Raw genomic sequence first — 19,940 nt, forward strand, 5'->3', positions numbered from 1 at the left:
TAAAAAATAATTCTGCAGTTTACATTTGTATAACAATCATGTGCTAGAGATAAAGTACAACAGCAACTAATGGGTGAATATCTTTCAGCAATTTAGAAAAATTAAAATGTGAGAAAATATTGTTATTGAGTTAACTAAAAATCAACATTGAACAGATAAAGTACTGAAGGCTACCCACCTAGAAGAAAATAATATAGTAGTTTAATATATACACAAAGAACACTTTATAATCTTGACCAATAATATAAAATAATCTCAACAAAGTATGTCCGTGCAAATTGACTTCATGAAAAATATTTAAAATTAACTAATAAAGATATCTTTAAAGGAAAAGAAAAAACAACAGGAAACAGAAATCATGGGCAAGCAAGAGGTTCCAACATTCCTTGGGTTAAAATGGTAGCAGTTTTCATGAAAATGTAAAATTAAATTTTTAATTCATAGGTATTTACTTTCCTATTGCTCTGCAAGTACAGTAATTGTTTATAGCATCTAGATATTGTCTAAAAACCAGGGCCTGAAAAAAAAGAGAGGAAAAAATGGCAACCAAAATGGTTTAACTCTAGGTAAAATATTTGTAATAACTATGCCAAAAGCCTCTTGTTATTCCTTCCTTTCTCTATTCTTTTTCCTTCTTCTCATCCCTTCCTTTAACTCTTATTTTTCTGTTCTAGCATTTAAATCTGATCACCTTCCTGGGATAAGGGAAATTTTCAGGCCCTGTCTACAAAACTAGGTGTTCAACTCAAAATCTTAGCATTTAGTTTTCAAACTGCTCACGTAATAACACCTAAGTGTTGGCATATTATAAAATTCAAGACATTAACAACAAAATGAGAACTTAATACAACTCATTATATAAATACATCGGAGAGATCATATGAATAATTTGTACAGCTCTTCCAAATAAAGAGTACTAATTATGTTAATGGTGTTAATTAATGAACACTTAAAAAGCATTTAATGTCATAAGTGAAAACAGAATGTACAAGATCCTAAAATGGCAAGACAAAACAATATACAGTACTGTACACAACTAAGCAGCATCAACATTAGAAGCAAACAAAATGCAGGCAACACACATGCTGTGCTATTTATGAGCAGAATATCAAGCAACGGCTCACAGGCCAAGTGTACGTGCAGAGGTACGTATGTTGGTGTTGCCCAAGTGTTGGTTAGTGTTTTGCTGTTCATGAATAGTGTGAAAAATTGGCAATGTTCATGCGTTATAAATATCATGACTCCAGCTTGATGTTTATATCACATTTCTTTTAATATCATGAAAAATTTACCAATTTACAGACTATTTCTGAACAATCATAATTTATGCTTACCTGTAGCCGTAGACAACCTGTATGTTGGCTGACATGTCCCGTTTCCTTCTGTGATCTACAACACTGGTCACATTCTAAACAGCATCACTACTCCAGTAAAATATTCATCCTCTTCTTTAGTATGAGAAAAACTGTTCCACTCTCTCAAGATACTAAGTATAAGTAATTTATTCCTCGAACTATATTATAACAATATCAAGTTACAAAAAAAAAAAAAAAAATATTCATGATCTTGGCAGCTTTCTCCACACATTTAAGAGGATAAATATTAGCAATGTTCTTCATACCTTTCAGTAATTTCAACAAAATATTGAATAATTTTTGTCTTCAAATTACTGATCCATACCACAGATTAGTACAGTACTGTATTAAGCATGTGGTTGAGTTCTCTATCTCTTCCATTTCAATATCCTACACACCATAATTTCAACCTACAGGCATGTTTTGGGCTTCAGCTTAAATTAAATTATCTATAAAAACTCAATGTTTATTAGAATATGTATAATATATATTAATATATATATATATATATATATATGTATATATATATATATATATATATATATATATATATATATATATATATATATATATATATATATATAACATATAAAAACTATATATGCGATATATACTGGCTCCATCAGACAAGAAATGCCCAGAAAATATAAAATTATTTTTCAACCCTTCTATATATAAATGACAAGTTCACCAAAAAAAAAAAAAAAAAAAAAAAGTTTTGTTGGTTATTGATGACCTTAAATGTTATCACCGAAAATTTATGTATCTTATTTTACAGTAATGAGCAACACTGACCAGTCTCAAACTTTAAATGAGATTCATACATCTGTACTGTACTGTACATGTAAAAGGAACTTAAAATTCGTTCATTTGAGACTGAACACCACTGCATGACACAGTTGGAGTTAGTTGAGATTATCATAGCGAGCTGCCATAAATCCTATTTCTTAAAATATAATTACACCTATGACATGTTAGTGACCATCTACCCTTGTGACTGGCCACCATTCCCCTGGTGACTTGAGTATAATATTGGATTTCTGCAAAAATATTCCAACTATGCTAAGAGACTTTCAGAATTTGCATATGCACTTACCAAATATAACTACTGTACTGTTTAATACATTTAGAGGAACAACTGTTTAATACATTTAGAGGAACAACTTTAGTTTTGAATAATATAATTATCTTTAATATTGTAACTCCACATCAATAGGACAATTCTTAATAAATATATTGGTTACACGTTGCCCTAAATAATGACATTTAATTGTCAGATGTGACACGAACAGAATCACAAGAAACAAAGTTATGCCTCTGTACTGGAAGCAATTTTTTGCATTCATCCAACAGTAACTGACCTTTTATTTGTGGCATTCTCACTATCTGATGGTCTGTACACTTTTACACACAACAAAATGTACATTTTGGTATCCAGTAGGTTTTTTGCCTAGTTCATCTTCACCATTCTATTATAAAATGTACAAGTGATCACGAAAGCTAGGATTCTTTCACAGAGAAATCACTATTGGCAATGCCAATTTTCTTAATGCTATAATTCTCTATCATTCAATCTTATCATTATTGTCTAATGACAGACAATTATTATCATAAAATTATATATCCCTGTCAAACTCCTCCCATAAAATACTAACACTAATATAAATGAGGTTATGAAACCTGGATGTGACAATACAAAAAGGATCCATATCCTCATCTTGAAGCATACATACCCATCTTTAACTCTACATTATCCTAGACTGACCATGGATGAAACTTCCCTAATAACCCATACACTGGGGTTCTGCTGAGATCTGAGGAAACAAGCAGTGGAAGGTTTTCCCTGAAGTCATATTGCATATAAAAATGGAAATGTAAGGTGTTTTTCCAGTAAAAAGGATAATTTTCAAAGGGACCAATACCTGGAATTGTATAACAATTTCAATGTATAAGAGTACCTAATTGGAAAATTGAGGATATGTGGTAAAGGCGGAGAGACATTTTGGTGAGCTAATAGGGTAGACTTTGAAACATGGTTAATAATATGGGGTACAAAAAGAAATAAATAAAAATCATAAAAAATAAATAAATAAAGCAGGACAACAGAACAAACACATTAAGGCTGAACAAATATTATAGGGGGCGGTCTTTTAGCTGACCTAATGAATGTACTGAAGCAAGCAACTACAACATAAAAAAATGGGACAGCACAAAAGCAAAGACAAGGTACACAAATGAACCCTACAATTTTTTTTTCATTCATGAACTAACTTCAAACTATTGTTAATGGAGACAAATAAAAATTACAGTATTGTAGGATTCATCTGCAATTAAAATTGTAAAAAAAATTAATGCACAAACATAGACAAGGGACAAAACATGCATTCCCACAAGGATTCGTATGAACAGTGCTTGGAGAAGGCCATCATGAGATACATATACACAGGGGTTAATCCAAAATAAGCAAAAGTCACATTTGGGACAAAGAAACACATGGCACAAACTATTAAACAAGGACCATAAGAAGGATATTCAGAAGGACAGTGACAATGTTAAACTTGCAGTTTTTCAATGTTGTATTTGTGAGCAACTGTTGATGCACTTTCCTCATTTCTTTGATGATTAGAGAAGATAGTAAACTGATGTAAAAGAAAGGGAAGATTAAGTGTACTAGTTGATTCAATCTAAGGTGGGATTCCAGAGAACGGCGAAGAAGTAAGTCCCAAATATTGAAGCCGGCACAAGGCTGTGCAGATGTTAACGGAAATTTGAATCCCGATGTGTGCCTATTTCTTTACCCATCCCAATGGCTGAATAAAAATGTCCAGATCCTTGAAATCTGCATCAATGAAGAAGGTAGTCTCTAGATCCCCCAATGTATTGGGGTCAATCGTACTTACAAACGACACGATTCATTCTCAATTTCCAATGTGCTTTCCTTTGTGTCGGAATCAATTTCTGAGTGACCCATACACATAGGGCTGCCATTCATTTCCACATCACTTGCATGCCCATGAGTCACTCCATTGGCCACACCATTTACTTCATCATTAGCACGGCTCTTCTTGCGGCGGCGGCAGCGTTTGCAGCTATTACGGCTCCTTTCCTCACTGAAAGTTACGGCTGGTCGTGAGCTGCAGCACGATAATGCAATATTGCCGTCACCATGGTTAGTACCCACACCTTTGCCTCAAGATTAATCATATGGTAGGCTTTATAAGATACTTACTGTGAATTTGGAATCTTAAGCTATTATAATTGTTAGTAACGATAATATATTGATTGATTTTAATAAAATATATATGAACTGAAAACCTAACACCACCACATAGGTTATTTCTAGAGGCATAGGAATTGTTATGGAAGCCTCTGGGTTTCCGAATCGAATGGATTCAACTTCGAAAGTTGTTGAATTTTCTGCTACTTACCTCTGTCTTGAATTCTAAGGGCAAGGCACTTACGATGCGCACCATTTGTGATTCTTTGTCTTCATAAGCCACAAAACACTAACTGGTACAGCTAACTCAAGCTTACTGGTCTATTCTAAATGCCTCGTGCTTAACATCTGAATCAGGGAAGGATGCTTAAAGGAAATTTTGGTGCAATAAAGGTTCATTGTACTTAATATCAGAGGCTGCACTGATAGAAGTTTTATCTGGAATAAACAGTTCACGAACAATGTAATGTTAATGACGTACTGTACTGAGAATGTAAAACATTACAATCATGAAGGCTACACCATCAATATTTTGAAGTAAAGGATAATGCCAAGGTATGTGAGGATGTCATACCCTCTACTTTTATTTCCATCACTTTCATTTGAGGTTTCTATACCTCTTGATCCAACCCACACAAAATAGAAAGCAGCATATAACTAGATAATTGAAATTTATTTACAATATATATATATATATATATATATATTATATATATATACAGTATATATATATATATATATATATATATATATATATATATATATATATATATATATATATATATAGTGGGGTATGCTATAACGAACGGATCCTACTACGAATATTCCTATAACGAACGGTTTTACCTATAAAATTGAGAATGCTATAACGAATGAAACTCCTACAACGAACAGTTAAAAATATTTTTTTTTTATTTTTTTTTTATTTTTTTTTACTAATTTATTGTTTTTTTATTACAAGTATTAATGATATTCTTTATTTCAGGGGTTTAGATGCATATTTATGCACTTTTTTACAATCTTTACAATTTTATATTATATTTTTCAGTGTTAAGTGGTTGTATTTGGGGGCCTGGAACGGATTAATCCTATAACGAACGAATGCTATAACGAACAAGGTCCTAGAACCAATTAGATTCGTTATAGCATACCCCACTGTATATATATATATATATATATATATATATATATATATATATATATATATATATATATATATATATATATATATATATATATATATATATATATATATACAGTATATATATATACAGTATTACCCCGCTTAACGCGCTTTCACTTAACGCGTTTTCGCATATACGCGGTGCCTTGCCAAAGCTGAACTTTCACTTAACGCGGATTTTTCCACATATACGCGGTGAGTGTCCGGCTCGAGAGCTATTTTTAGATTCGCACCACCCCCGACCCGCCACCCTGCCTGACTGCCTGTTTTAGCTCATAAAATTCATACAAATTACCCAGCCAGAATATAGTTTACATTGCTGGAATTCTTATAATTTGGTGATCATTTTGAATATAAACAACATATTTTTTGCATTAAACATACAATTTTTAGATAAAATGTTTAATCTGAGTAAGTATGTTATCTTTTGTCCAAAATATATGACATTTATATTCAAAATATTCCTGGTCATACAAGGAATCCAGCAATGTCAATTATATTATCCTAACTTTAGTTTGAGGTATTATTTATTAAAATTTAGTGGTTATCCCACACATCTCCTTGGGACGGTTGGTGGGGGGTTGGGGGGAGGGAGGGACCAACCGACCGACCATCTGTTACCCGGTGAAGAATTATTTTTTTTTAACTGAAGATATTTGTTTTAGCTCATAAAATTCATACAAATTACCCGGTCAGAATATAATTTCCATTGCTGGAATTCTTATAATTTGGTGATCATTTTGAATATAAACAACATATTTTTTGCATTAAACATACAATTTTTAGATAAAATGTTTAATCTGAGTAAGTATGTTATCTTTTGTCCAAAATATATGACATTTATATTCAAAATATTCCTGGTCTTACAAGGAATCCAGCAATGTCAATTATATTATCCTAACTTTAATCTGAGGTATTATTACTAAATGTTAAAAACTCTTGAATGGAGGATTGGTGGGGGGTGGGGGGAGGGTTGGGACTGACCCCGCGGTTGGAAGAGGGGGGGAGGCAAGGTGGGGTACTTTGATTGACAGATAGTGTTGAAGAATATATTTTTTTTTTTATTAACTGTAGATATTTGTTTTAGCTCATAAAATTCATACAAATTATCCGGCCAGAATATAATTTACATTGCTGGAATTCTTATAATTTGGTGATCATTTTGAATATAAACAACATATTTTTTGCATTAAACATACAATTTTTAGATAAAATGTTTAATCTGAGTAAGTATGTTATCTTTTGTGAAAAATATATGACATTTATATTCAAAATATTCCTGGTCTTACAAGGAATCCAGCAATGTCAATTATATTTTCCTAACTTTAGTTTGAGGTTATCCCACACATCTCCTTGGGACGGTTGGTGGGGGTGGGGGGGGGAGGGAGGGACCGACCGACCATCTGTTAGCTGGCTGTGTACTGTAGTGTGAGAGGGGGAGGGAGTTGAGTCCATTATTTGAATGGACATTAACTTGGCGACTGTATTTCTCTTAAGTATTAATTGTGTGCATGTACCATCATAAAATTAAGATGTTATTTTTACTACAACATAGTTATTTGTCGTCAAAAAGTGGAGTTTGGGGGTCGGGCTGGGTTCTATTGGAATTAATCCCATATGTTCTGTTATTCACTTAACGCGGTTTTCACTTAACGCGGGACCCTCTGGGTTCAATTGACCGCGTTAAGTGGGGTACCACTTATATATATATATACTGTAAATAAAATTCAATTATCTAGTGAAGGCTGGGTGTTAGGGTAAGGCCGCTCATTAAAATATGGCATAGCTTATTGAATTCTCCAAATTTACTTCACAATACCCAATGAACACTGTTATCATTAATTAAAAAGTAAGCACTGTGAATAAAAATTACAACCAAAATGAAGGTGCTTGGTCCCATTAAGTAACCTTGGTCCAATGGCTGTTGCTATCCTGTGTACAGTATTTAGTTTTCAAGTGCATAATAATGCACCATTAACAATTTGTTGATTCATAATGGTTACAATCTATTGCATAAATGTAAAAGAATGAATGATATTTTTGTAAAATTAAATTCTTCCCTGATTCATTGTTTTCATGAGGTAAAACTGATTCCATGCTACAAATTCAAAATAAATAATTTTATTATTCTACATACAACACTCCTAAGGCCTGAAAAGTCTACAAGAGTAAAAGTCAAAGTACTCAATTAATAATAAGTGTGTTTGTGTAATTTTTTGTATGTGTTAGAATTATTAACTCAAGAGCTCAAGTACAGTATTGCAAATTTCTTGAATATTTTATACAGGTTGTACCTCTCTAGTCCGGCATTCTGTGGTCCGGAAACTCCCCTCAGGCCCCAATGTGGGTCAGTGACCTATGCCCGGGTGGGCTAATCCCCGTAAAGAAAACAACAAAGCCGCGGGAAATTAAGGTTTGTTTACATCCGACAGTTCGGCTGCTCTCTCTCTCTCTCTCTCTCTCTGCTTGTCTATACAGAGTACAACATTTAACCCTTCAATATATATGAACGGTAAATAAGTGTTGCTCTCATATTCTTATGTAGAGTAATGACGATATGTTTTCACATGTGCGCACTTACATATGCGATCTCTCTTTTTTTCTTTACCATTATCGTTAGCTACAGGTACTTCTATTGTTCCATTTATTAACATTAAATAACATTACTTAAAACAATCATATTAATTTTACTACAGCTACAACCAGGGTCTTATTTTCTTCAGTTTTATATGTAGAACCAGTCAGTCACTGGTTTTGTAAACAACAAAAACAAAGCCATCTCGTCTCCTCGTGTGTTTTAATATTCTACGTATTATTAATGAATTGTATTGCTCATTTTGCACACATAAACATTAATTCAATCAAAAAGACATTCAGTAATAAACAATAATGAATCCTTTGTACATAAGAGAAATGACGTCTGAACGTTGGCGAGCCGTTCAAACACGTCGAAATTCGAGTTTCCGCCGTCAAAATTTTTAATTTTTTTTTTGTGTTCCAATAAAAAATGTTGAATTAAAAACTCGCAAAATTTCAGAAGCTACTGTACGACATTTAACCGTTCAATATGTCTTCAAAGAGACCATAAAGCAGAGAAAGTGGTGCTAGTGCTTCCAAGCGTAAGCACAAGTCACTATCTATCCAGGAAAAGGGTGAATTTCCATGGTCCGGCACCGGTCAGGCCCCGAGGTTGCCGGACTAGAGAGGTACAACCTGTACATGATTAATTAATTATATTCTCATTAAAAATATAAACACAGAACTTGTAAGAGATTATCAGTAGCATACAATGTCCTGTTAAGCTTTTCTACTGACTTCTTAATTCTAATACAGTGTTTTTTTAATCAAATTATGGATCTTCCCACACTAAGTGCCAAGGCTAGAAATGTGAATTTTCTTGTGTGTGTGTATGTGCAAATATGTACACTCAGTCCTTCTCTTGTGTTAATTTTTGCCATTGTCAACTAAATTAGCTTCTCATACAATAAAAACCATATATTTTCTTGGCTACATGGATATAATGCAAACAGTAAAAAATGCCACTCATTGAATAGTTCTATCATATATCATTCTACAAATACCTCATGAAAGACCTATATTATTACTGTATATCAAATAAGATCTACTGAGAAGTAATAAATAAATATAGAGAACCTATTTGTATATCTTGTTAAATAGAATTTGTGGAAAGCCTCTTTAACTATTTGTTTGTCATTTACAGTTCTGTATATGGAAGGCCTCTTGGGTTGTCTCATTAAGAGTTTGTCAGGATGTCTTAATGCTGTTTGTTATTTAGAGGTTAAGCATTGGTAAAAAAGGCTAAAAAAACAAAAACATTTAGGGTAGAGGACTGTGGTAGGCAACCCTTAGATATGACTAAAATTTGTGGTGGTCTGCAGTTATACAAAAACAGTCAACCCTCGCTTTACGCGGTCCCACTTTACGCATTTCCACGTTTACGCGGTACCCTGCTGAACACGGAATGCTCACTTTCTGCGGTGTGTGTACCCTTTTACGGGGAGAGCGGCGCGAGCAGGGTGCACACAAGGTCGCTCAGTCATCAAAACATTACCGAGTTCTTCACCCGCCACCCACCACAGCCGGCCCAAGTCAGTGATAGTGATAATGATAGTGAGGATATGGACTTATATGGACTTTGAGGGGTTTGACAAAGAGGCCCTGCAAGCCTCTGTGATGGATAGTGATACAATTGATACAAGTGATACAGGTGAGGGCCAATAATCTGCCCTCTGCCTCGGAACCAACCCCCCATCCCCGTGTGCCCAGCCATCTTTTCTATTAATGTAAGTGTTAAAAAACCTAATATTATTGATATTTCTCTTAATTATTAATTGTGTGTGCATACCATCATAAAATTAAGAAGTTATTTTTACTACAACGTAGGTATTGTGTCTGAAAAAGTGGGGTTTGGGGGTCGGCCCGGTCTCTATTTCAATTAATCCCATATAATATGTTGTTCACTTTACGCGGGCCGCCGTGGGTTCAATTGAATGCGTAAAGTGAGGGTTCACTGTATCATCTGCATGGTAAATAAATTATCTCTAAACAAATGCTGCATCACAATGAGGTGCATAACAATTAATTCTTGCTCAATTAAGAACCGGACGGGAATGTATGGGATCACGAGTTCTGTGGCTAAAGTAACAAATTGTTAAATAAATAGGACAAGCTGGACAATGAAGGACAAACTCATGTGGAATAATGGGGGGTAGGGGTGGGGGATTAAACAAGCCACTGACTTACTTTCCCCATCAAATTATAAATTAAAAGCACTTTGAAGTGATGAAATGAATACAGATATATTTTAATTATTTAAAGTTCAGTTATTAATTTTTCAAGTACTGTATCACAGAATTGAATATTTTCTTCTGGGGAAAATTTAACCGACTCCGAGTTCACCAAAATCAGTAAATTTTATTTAATTTGTGACCTAATCAAAATCAGGAATTTTGGTTAAGTTCTTCATAAAACTTGCATGACTACAGTATATACTTGTGCTCTGATTGATTGATTGAGTATTTGTAGAAAGTTACCCTGTAAGCAAACAAGATATATCATGTTGAATGCTAGATATTCCACAAGTTCTGGAATGAACACGAAATGTTCATTAATGAAGTTATGTTGGGAAACAATCCTTGAAAAAAAAAAAAACATCAGCACCTTGTAGCTAATCTCTAGAGGCTAAATCTTCATTGCATCACACATCTTTATTGACAACTTTGTGTGATGTTGAAAATTATTTTGTATATCCAGATTTCATCTGATTTTATAACCCTAGTCAGTGTTATAGCAAGTAGTTTAGTGGCTTTGCAATATATATATACACAGCTAGACCCCGACTTACGACTGCTTCGACTTACGACCGGCGGGACTTACGACCGCCGCTGTTGTGACCATTTTTTTTTCATTTTTTTTTTTTCCAAATGACACACGCATTTTCTATACCGAAACGTTTCCAGTTAATGTAGTCTCCATGTATAATTAGAAAATTATGGGGCCTCATGTGCATTCAGCTGACTACATTAAAGGTAAGTGCTCAGTCACACTGTATCCATTCCTCATTATTTATTACTTTTACTGTACTGTATTTCATTGTAGATTTTTTATTTAAAATTTTTTTTTTTTTTTTTATCTATGTCGGACTTACGACCTGGATTTGGGTCCCTAACCCCCTGGATTTGGGTCCCTAACCCCGTCGTAAGTCGGGGTCTAGCTGTATATATATATATATACGTACGTACGTACGTACGTACATACGTACATACATACATACATACATACATACATACATACATACATACATACATACATACATATATACATATATATATATATATATATATATATATATATATATATATATATATATATATATATATATATATATATATATATATATATATATATATATATATATATATATATATATATATATATATAAGCAAATATATTTATGTATTTAGGGGAATCTGAACTGAACTGGTCATGAATTATCTTAATGCAATTCATGCAATAAATAAATAAATATATAAATAAATAAATAAATAAATAAATAGATAAATAAATATTTAAAATTTTCCAGGAAAAGCTGAAAGAGTGGAAGACTCCGATAAACTTTACACAAAAACAACTGCAGACCAAAAGACACCTAAAAGCTATTTTCAGACAGCATGGCTACATATACAAAAGTTTGTAAATTATCCTACAGTAGTGAAAACAATTGGGACAAATTTACGAATAATATTAAACTTTATGGTGATCACTCATGGTGGGTAATAACTTATTGTAGTATATTTATGTACTGTATACACCACATGTGGGCAATAATTCTACTGATATGATTCAAGGAATGTCTTCAAAGCTAAATTATGTTTATAGAATTCGTCAGACCTGGAAAATTATTTGTACATGGCCATAATGTAATGAATATTAAGCAACATCAACTTATTAGGTTGTCTTATACTTCAGCTTCCTCACTGTATAAGTCTGTTACCAAACTTCCAACCAAACTGTATCTATAATTCATAAAAGTCATACAAAAGACAAAGTGCTTTTGATCTGCATTCAGCCACTGGCAATAAAATTACTTGCAATCATGTCTTCGTTAAAGTCAGAGCAAGTTGGTGCATATACGTATATCTTTCACGTGGATCAAAAGAGACATTTGTCATATTAAGCTACACCAGCAATGACAAATGTGAACCTTTTCCCTGCTTGCTTCACAAAACACATATTACAGCTTGTGAGTTGTATGTTCCACCAGTGTACATAGAAATAAAATTCTCTGGCATAAAGCACATGGCAAATAACAGGTACTTTATCACATTTTGCTATCAGAAGACTTCCTTAATGAAAAGCAAAGGTAAAAGTATATAGCACTGTAGGCCACTTGTTGATTAATACACTAAGTGGTAAAAAAGCACTTTCTCATACAAGCATACAGTTATCACCATGTCATAGCTTTATTGAGCTTAATGTATACAAGTATCTGTCCTTCAACTATATGAAGTCCATTTCACTTTTGTTTTGGTAGGATCATTCACAAATTTATGCATTATACTGTACTCTGGTTAACTAAATTAAATTTGTCTGCCAATGTTAATTATGATGAACATTTTCTACTGTAAAAATAAGATACCAATAGGTCAATTAATTATTACTACAAAGAAAAACTATTGTAAATAACTTTTAAACACTATGGTAAAAAATTACAAAACCAATGTTAGATCATAAGAAACTATAAAATCATAAGAAACTATACTTCTTTTTGAAACAGATTAACCAGAGTCAATTCTAATCAGGGAAATGAAATAAAATTTACCTGATACTTAAAGCAGTCTATGAACTTGGTAATTATGCATAAAGCTTCAGATAAATGATATTTCAGATGCATATATGATTCCACATTAAAAAACTGGCACAAACCCACAAGTAAATTTCTTGCCCAAAATGATTGAAAGCAACAGAACACACAAAAAAGTAACATCACTTACTTGTTCTTAGTTGGGGAGTTTGGAGCTTTCTTTTCCTGGTCTTTATTGATGTCCATCCACACACCACTCTTGTTGACTTCCTCTGAGATGTTGATTGGATTCAAGGGAACTTTCATCACATTTCCATTGGCCAGTGGGATGGTCATTATACCTTCACTGGTGGGGAGCTGAAGAGAATGATTATTATAATTACATTCTACTAGCATTTAACCCATAATATTTTATGCAAAGCTAGTTATCTATCTTTCCATATACAGTACTACATATCTTTCTATCGTCAACTTAGAAGCCAAGTTCCCTGAGTCAAGTGTTGCTTACAAAATCTACATAACACAATGGATAAAGGGTTTTGACAACCCTACCGAGACAACAGAAGTCACAGTATTCATTCTGAAATTCATCGGACCCATTCATAAAAATACTTTTCTGATTGTGTGTATGATATGTTGAAAAACATTGATGATGATGAGTACAATATAATTAATTTGAAATACTATAACATTTTATTTTAATCTTACAGGTTCCTTCTTGCCCTCTTCATCCTCATCCTCTTCATCTACTTCGATCTCCATCCTCTTCTTGCGGCTAAACTCAGGTAAGGTGTCATCTAAGATTTTGAGTTCACGTTGAGTAAAGATCCAATCCAGTGACTTTCGGACACCAACCATTACCACTAACTGAAAATAGAAAACACAGTAAAAGATCTACTTGTACTACATGAACACAATTGGGCATGAGCAGATAATTGATAAATGTGGATAATACAGTACAGCATGCCCTGACAATTCGTGGATAACACCCTGGTTGTACCCAAGAATGTCTAAGGGTAGTTTTAAAGTTGCTGGCACTTTTGCAACCGGGACAGGGAGCCATTTGTTCTAGAGACAATAATTTCTTTTACCTGTATTGTATGTGTGTGTGTGTACGTAGACACACACACACACACACATATACAGTATATATAATACAGGTAAAAGAAATAATTGTCCTAAGGGCAAACACATAAAGGAAATATACATTTCTTTGCACAAGAGTAAAAATGTACCCCCCCCCTATTTTAGTAAATATCAAGAAGTTTATACTATTCAATAATTTTAAAAGTTTAATATTCAATTTTTTAGTCATTTTAACAATTATTGAACATAATTGAAGGTAAAGTGACTAGTTTAATGCGCAGCATCCAGCCTCTTAACACAGCAAACAGGCATAAGTCTCTCTCTGTTTTCACTGGGGGTAACATCTTGCTTGAGACTCTCTTCAACTAAACGCTTTTTTCTGTGTTTCCAAGCAAATTATTAGTCATTTTGAAATATATTTTACATATTGACAATATATAATGCAGTGCAGTGTTGATTTAAAGAAAATAATCTTGAAATACACCAAGAGAACTAAAATTTTATGGGTGAAATGGTGCCATGGGGTGACTTCTCTTCCACCCCAATGCCTTCTCTTCTTCTTTCTCCTCCACCCCCATTCTAATTCCCATCATCATCATCATCATCATCATCCAGGAGCCTTCTACATACACACCTCAAAGTAAGTGAACTTTTCTACCATTTTTGTTGAATTTAGGCAATTTTCGGTGAGCTGGAACCAATTACCCAAAAACCCATTGAAACAATGGTTTCGGTTAACGAACAACCTGCTGGAACGGATTGTGTTCGTTAACCGAGGGACCACTGTACAGGAATCCACTATATGAAGCGTCACGCATCGTAAGCTGCTTTCAGACAATCCGGGCGAAACCCGTTTTTTGTTGGAAAGAACTATTTTCGGCCTAACTCTATACGATGGTAGTTGAAAATATCTCCTTACTACACTGTAAATAAGGTTGAAAGCCCTTTGAAAATAGGATGGAACATTGATTTCTAGCAGACAGGAAATTATGGGTTTGGCTTTCGCGTCGTAAGGTGCTCTCATCCCGTCAGTGAGTGAGTGAGTGAGAGGAGCGGGTAGCCAATGACAGTGGCCAGCCTACAGCCTCCTCCCCTGTCTCCCCCAATGACAGTGAGCATCTGCTACCTATGTCATGGCCCCTCCAGTGGGCGGGATCTACACTCTGATATCGATTAAAGTAAAAAAGCCATAAGTGGGTGGGAGCTTTGATGATTCAAGTCAACATTGCAACAAGCCAGTACATTGCTTCATGATGCACTACTTACCATCTGCAAGTACAGTCCTTTAGCTTCAAAATGCATCCACAATGAATGCAGTATCTCAAAAAACAACAAAGTTATACATGTTTGAAGTTGGAAAAACTTTAAACACAGTTTTCTCAGTTTCAAATTTTGGTGTGAATAACCCATACGTTGCGGGGAGCCTCATATTAACAAGATGCTTCTAAACTTACCATAAGTGGGAAAAGGATTGAAGTCTGCTTGAAGGACTTGATGATCCACAGCACAGCCAAACAAGTGAGCTGAATTGCAGTAAACAAATGCACCTTTTTCAATGGGACCTGAAAAAAAAAAAACACACACACAAAGTTAATTTATCTTAATAAAGTACTGTATATGACGTTTCCTACACTTCTTCCTGCTTATAATAAACTTCCAATCCTCAAAATATATACTGCATATATTTTTCTTTTTTGTCCTGTAAGGCTAGACCCATTACAATGGAGTATTAACATTATCGTGAGAAAAAACAAACTCCACGAGAGAGAGAGAGAATACTGAATCAGTTTGTGTCAGATCATCTGAAAACATCTCAGATGGGACATCTTATGGAGTCACTTCATGACCTGCACATGGATTTCATGCAGAAGGCTTCCTTCACAACCTTTCACTACTGGTACAGTACTCCAAAAACTTCAATGTTTCTCTATTTGAATCCCCTGAGTACTGATCCCTCTAAGAGGAAGCCACTGCGTAACTTGGAACAAGTGGAAACCCTATCTCAGCGGAATGCTCTCCTTGATGTCAATCCTCTTATCAGGGGAGCCCTTGAAACCTCCCTTACTCCTTACTATGATGTAATCATCGGCCAAATTCAAAAACAGGAAATTAATTTATTGTATAGTTGTAACTGTGAAAGAAGAATGAACATTTTCTGTTTTATGGTAATAATGTAATTGTTGAATACTGTACTAGATATTGAAAGCACTAACAACTTTCTTTATCTTGTACTGTAGTATGCTAAATGTATATAACCCATAATAATGAACATTAAGAACTAAAAAAAGATTACGTTTTACACTGTATTTGAAGTGTGGTGGTGCGAGTGCGTTTTGTGCGTTTTTATAAAAGAATGTTTAGGGTGAATGATGTCAGAAAAGGTCGAGAAGCAGTTATAAACCGCCAAGTAATGAGGAATTTTCTATCAAGTTTTATTTTAATACCTATACTGTATCCAGTCAAGAATTATGCTCTGAATGAATTATGTATATAGATACTCAGTCACCTACCCTGATGACAATGTGTTAGGTTTCAATGGGTGTAAAAAATGAACAGATTAATACTTACTTGTCTCAAGAAAGTGTAATCAGGCTGATACTTGACAGGCATAAACATGATGAGGATACGGTCAAAGAACTGAATACCCTTCAGCGCTGCAATACCCATGTACAGGAAGACACCAAATAATACAGCCATGGGAATCTTACGGAGGATTGGTGTCATCACTACTGACAACCCAATGAAGATAAAGATGGCAATGTGAGTCAGACGATTTTCTCTGCAAGGAAAAATGGAAATAAAATTAACAGTTTTAAGAAATAGTGCAATTCAGTTGGAGAAAACTAATTAAACCAGGATATTCTCTAAATTTTGAGGGAGAAGGCCCCAAGAAATTTTCTTTTGTTGTTTATTTGCATCCTATTTGCCCCACACACTTATTTTCCAGCATCTTATTTCAGTAGCTCTTAATTTGCTTCTTCCTCTTGCATTTACAGTCCATATGCTTTAAATTCATACAATAAACATCAGCCCAATGATCCCCCTATACATCCCCATCCTTGCCTCCTTTGACATGGTCCTCTCCCCCACTCCTTCCATGCATTTCTCAATCCATTACAGTATTACCCCGCCTAACGCGGTTTCACTTAACGCGTTTTATCATATACGCGGTGCCTCGCCAGAGCTGAACTTTCACTTAACACGGATTTTTTCCACATATACGCGGTGAGTGTCCGGCTCGAGACGCTATTTTTAGATTTGCCCCACCCGCCACCCTGCCTGACTGCCTGTTTTAGCTCATAAAATTCATACAAATTACCCGGCCAGAATATAATTTACATTGCTGGAATTCTTATAATTTGGTGATCATTTTGAATATAAACATCATATATTTTGCATTAGACATACAAATTTTAGATAAAAAATTTTCTCAGAGTAACTATGTTATCTTTTGTGCAAAATATATGACATTTATATTCAAAATATTCCTGGTCTTACAAGGAATCCAGCAATGTCAATTGTATTATCCTAACTTTAGTTTGAGGTATTATTTATTAAAATTTAGTGGTTTTCCCCCAAAAATTTCTCTGAGAGGGAAGAGCCGGCAGTGTAGTGTGAGAGGGGGAGGGAGTTGAGTCCATTATTTGAATGGACATTAACTTGGCGACTGTATTTCTCTATTTCTCTTAAGTATTAATTGTGTGCATGTACCATCATAAAATTAAGATGTTATTTTTACTACAACATAGGTATGTGCCTTCAAAAAGTGGAGTTTGGGGGTCGGGCCGGTTTCTATTGGAATTAATCCCATATGTTCTGTTGTTCACTTAACGCGGATTTCACTTAACACGGGACCCTCTGGGTTCTATTGACCGCGTTAAGTGGGGTACAACTGTACTGCTCTTTCCCACCATTGCTTTGTGATTAAATTCTTCATTCATTGCTCTACTCACAGACAATTCTTGTGTGTGAAAATTATGTCAAATAATTATATCTTAAAAATCAATCCATTACCTGTGTATGACAATTTAGGCAAAATAAATAACTATGATTTCTAAAACTTATTTGTATTATTTTGTAAACGGGAATTACATAGTACAGTAACACCCCGATTAGCACTCAGGATACGTTGCTGGAAAATGAAGCGGTGTCTGAAACAGTGCTCTATGGGGTCATTACACCATTGCACCATGGAGGTATGCTCTTAATGATGTTATTTTTTACCTATGAGATATATAGTACAGTATGCAATATTGTATGTGAGGGCTGCATGTATTAATAAACACAGATTATAACAGTAATGTATCTTTACTAATTCATTAATAACAAATAAACAATTTACTGTACAATATTGTACAGTATCATGAAAGACAGTCATAGAAGAATGAGTGAGGGAGGCAATGTGTCGGTGGATGGATGGTGGATGGATGGATGGATGGATGGATGGATGGATGGATGGATGGATGGATGGATGGATGGATGGATGGATGGATGGATGGATGGATGGATGGATGGATGGATGGATGGATGGATGGATGGATGGATGGATGGATGGATGGATGGATGGATGGATGGATGGATGGATGGATGGAGGGAGGGAGGGAGGGAGGAGGGAGGGAGGGAGGGAGGGAGGGAGGGAGGGAATACTGTATGGATCTGCTCTGGCTAAAACTAATCCCTCTCTGCATCACTGAAGTTATGATTTAGGTGGTGAAAAGAGGTAGTAGTGATGATGGTGATGAGGGAGATCGTGGCATGTAAGTGGTGAGAAAGTGATGCATCTATCAGTTTATTTGTTAATACTGACCACAGTGCTGCCAGACACTTTTGAACAGCTGATATCCACCCATAAAATTGAGTATAAATATAAATGAGCAACGTTATATCCCTTGAACATTACTGTACATTACATAACATTTTATAATATGGAGTGAGAAAGGTGTGGGTGATAAGAGAAGTGGAGTGGTAACACCCACCGGGTATTGCCAAGCGCTCCTCAACAGCTGACACTCAACCCGCCACCATGCACTTGTTTCAGTTAAGCACACAAAATTTTACATCATACAATAAGACCTACCCTTAATATAAAATTATAAAACACATTTAATTATCAACTGTAGTCATGAGTACTCACTAAAGTGAGTATAAACAAAAAGAGTTGCTTTAAGTGTTGTGAGTATTCGGACTTGTGATTTTTTTACTTCATTTATCACTTTTCATCCTGTTTTTTTTTTCCAAGTAAAACTAGAGCTTCAAGAGGCAAGCAAGACCACTATAACCAAACAGCTCTCTACAGGGTAGTGCTAACTGGAGTATTACTGTAACTTTTTGATATTCAACTTTTCATAGAGAATTAAAATATCAAATGTTAGGTTGGTGAACTGCAAGGTGCAGTTTCATGTTAACATTTTATGAAATTTGCAAAATTATGATGGACAACATTGTTTGAAAGGTGAAGAAAGAAAATTACACAGTTTTAAGGCCCTTCTATTTATTTTAAAATACTGTAATAATGTGTACTTGACTTACCTGACACCAAGGAACTGAGGTTTCTCACCAGGGGCGGCACACTCCGACTCTAGCTTCAGTGAATTGACGTGGTTAATGGAGAGCACAGTAGCAGCCACAAACCATGGGAGACCCATCACAGAGTTAACTATAATGAGGACTGACAGGATGAACAAGTCAAGATGGTAGCCACCGCCCTTCTGCAGATTTAATAAAAAAAAATATATTATTATGTGTCAGTTGGAATATTTTACACAGTACGGTTGC

General features: G+C 34.6%; 1 protein-coding gene across 1 annotated transcript in view; it reads right to left on the bottom strand.

Annotated features, from left to right (window-relative positions):
* Positions 1 to 19,940, bottom strand: part of LOC121857503 (sodium bicarbonate cotransporter 3-like) — a 104,089-nt gene that overhangs the window by 17,358 nt on the left and 66,791 nt on the right. The window contains 6 exon segments of the mRNA XM_042353590.1: positions 4,256 to 4,465; positions 13,270 to 13,436; positions 13,788 to 13,946; positions 15,620 to 15,727; positions 16,734 to 16,944; positions 19,695 to 19,873. Of these exon segments, the coding sequence (XP_042209524.1) occupies positions 4,256 to 4,465; positions 13,270 to 13,436; positions 13,788 to 13,946; positions 15,620 to 15,727; positions 16,734 to 16,944; positions 19,695 to 19,873 (1,034 nt within the window).

Source organism: Homarus americanus, unplaced genomic scaffold (assembly GCF_018991925.1).
Source record: "Homarus americanus isolate GMGI-L3 unplaced genomic scaffold, GMGI_Hamer_2.0 scaffold54347, whole genome shotgun sequence".
Classification (NCBI taxonomy): Eukaryota; Metazoa; Arthropoda; class Malacostraca; order Decapoda; family Nephropidae; genus Homarus; species Homarus americanus.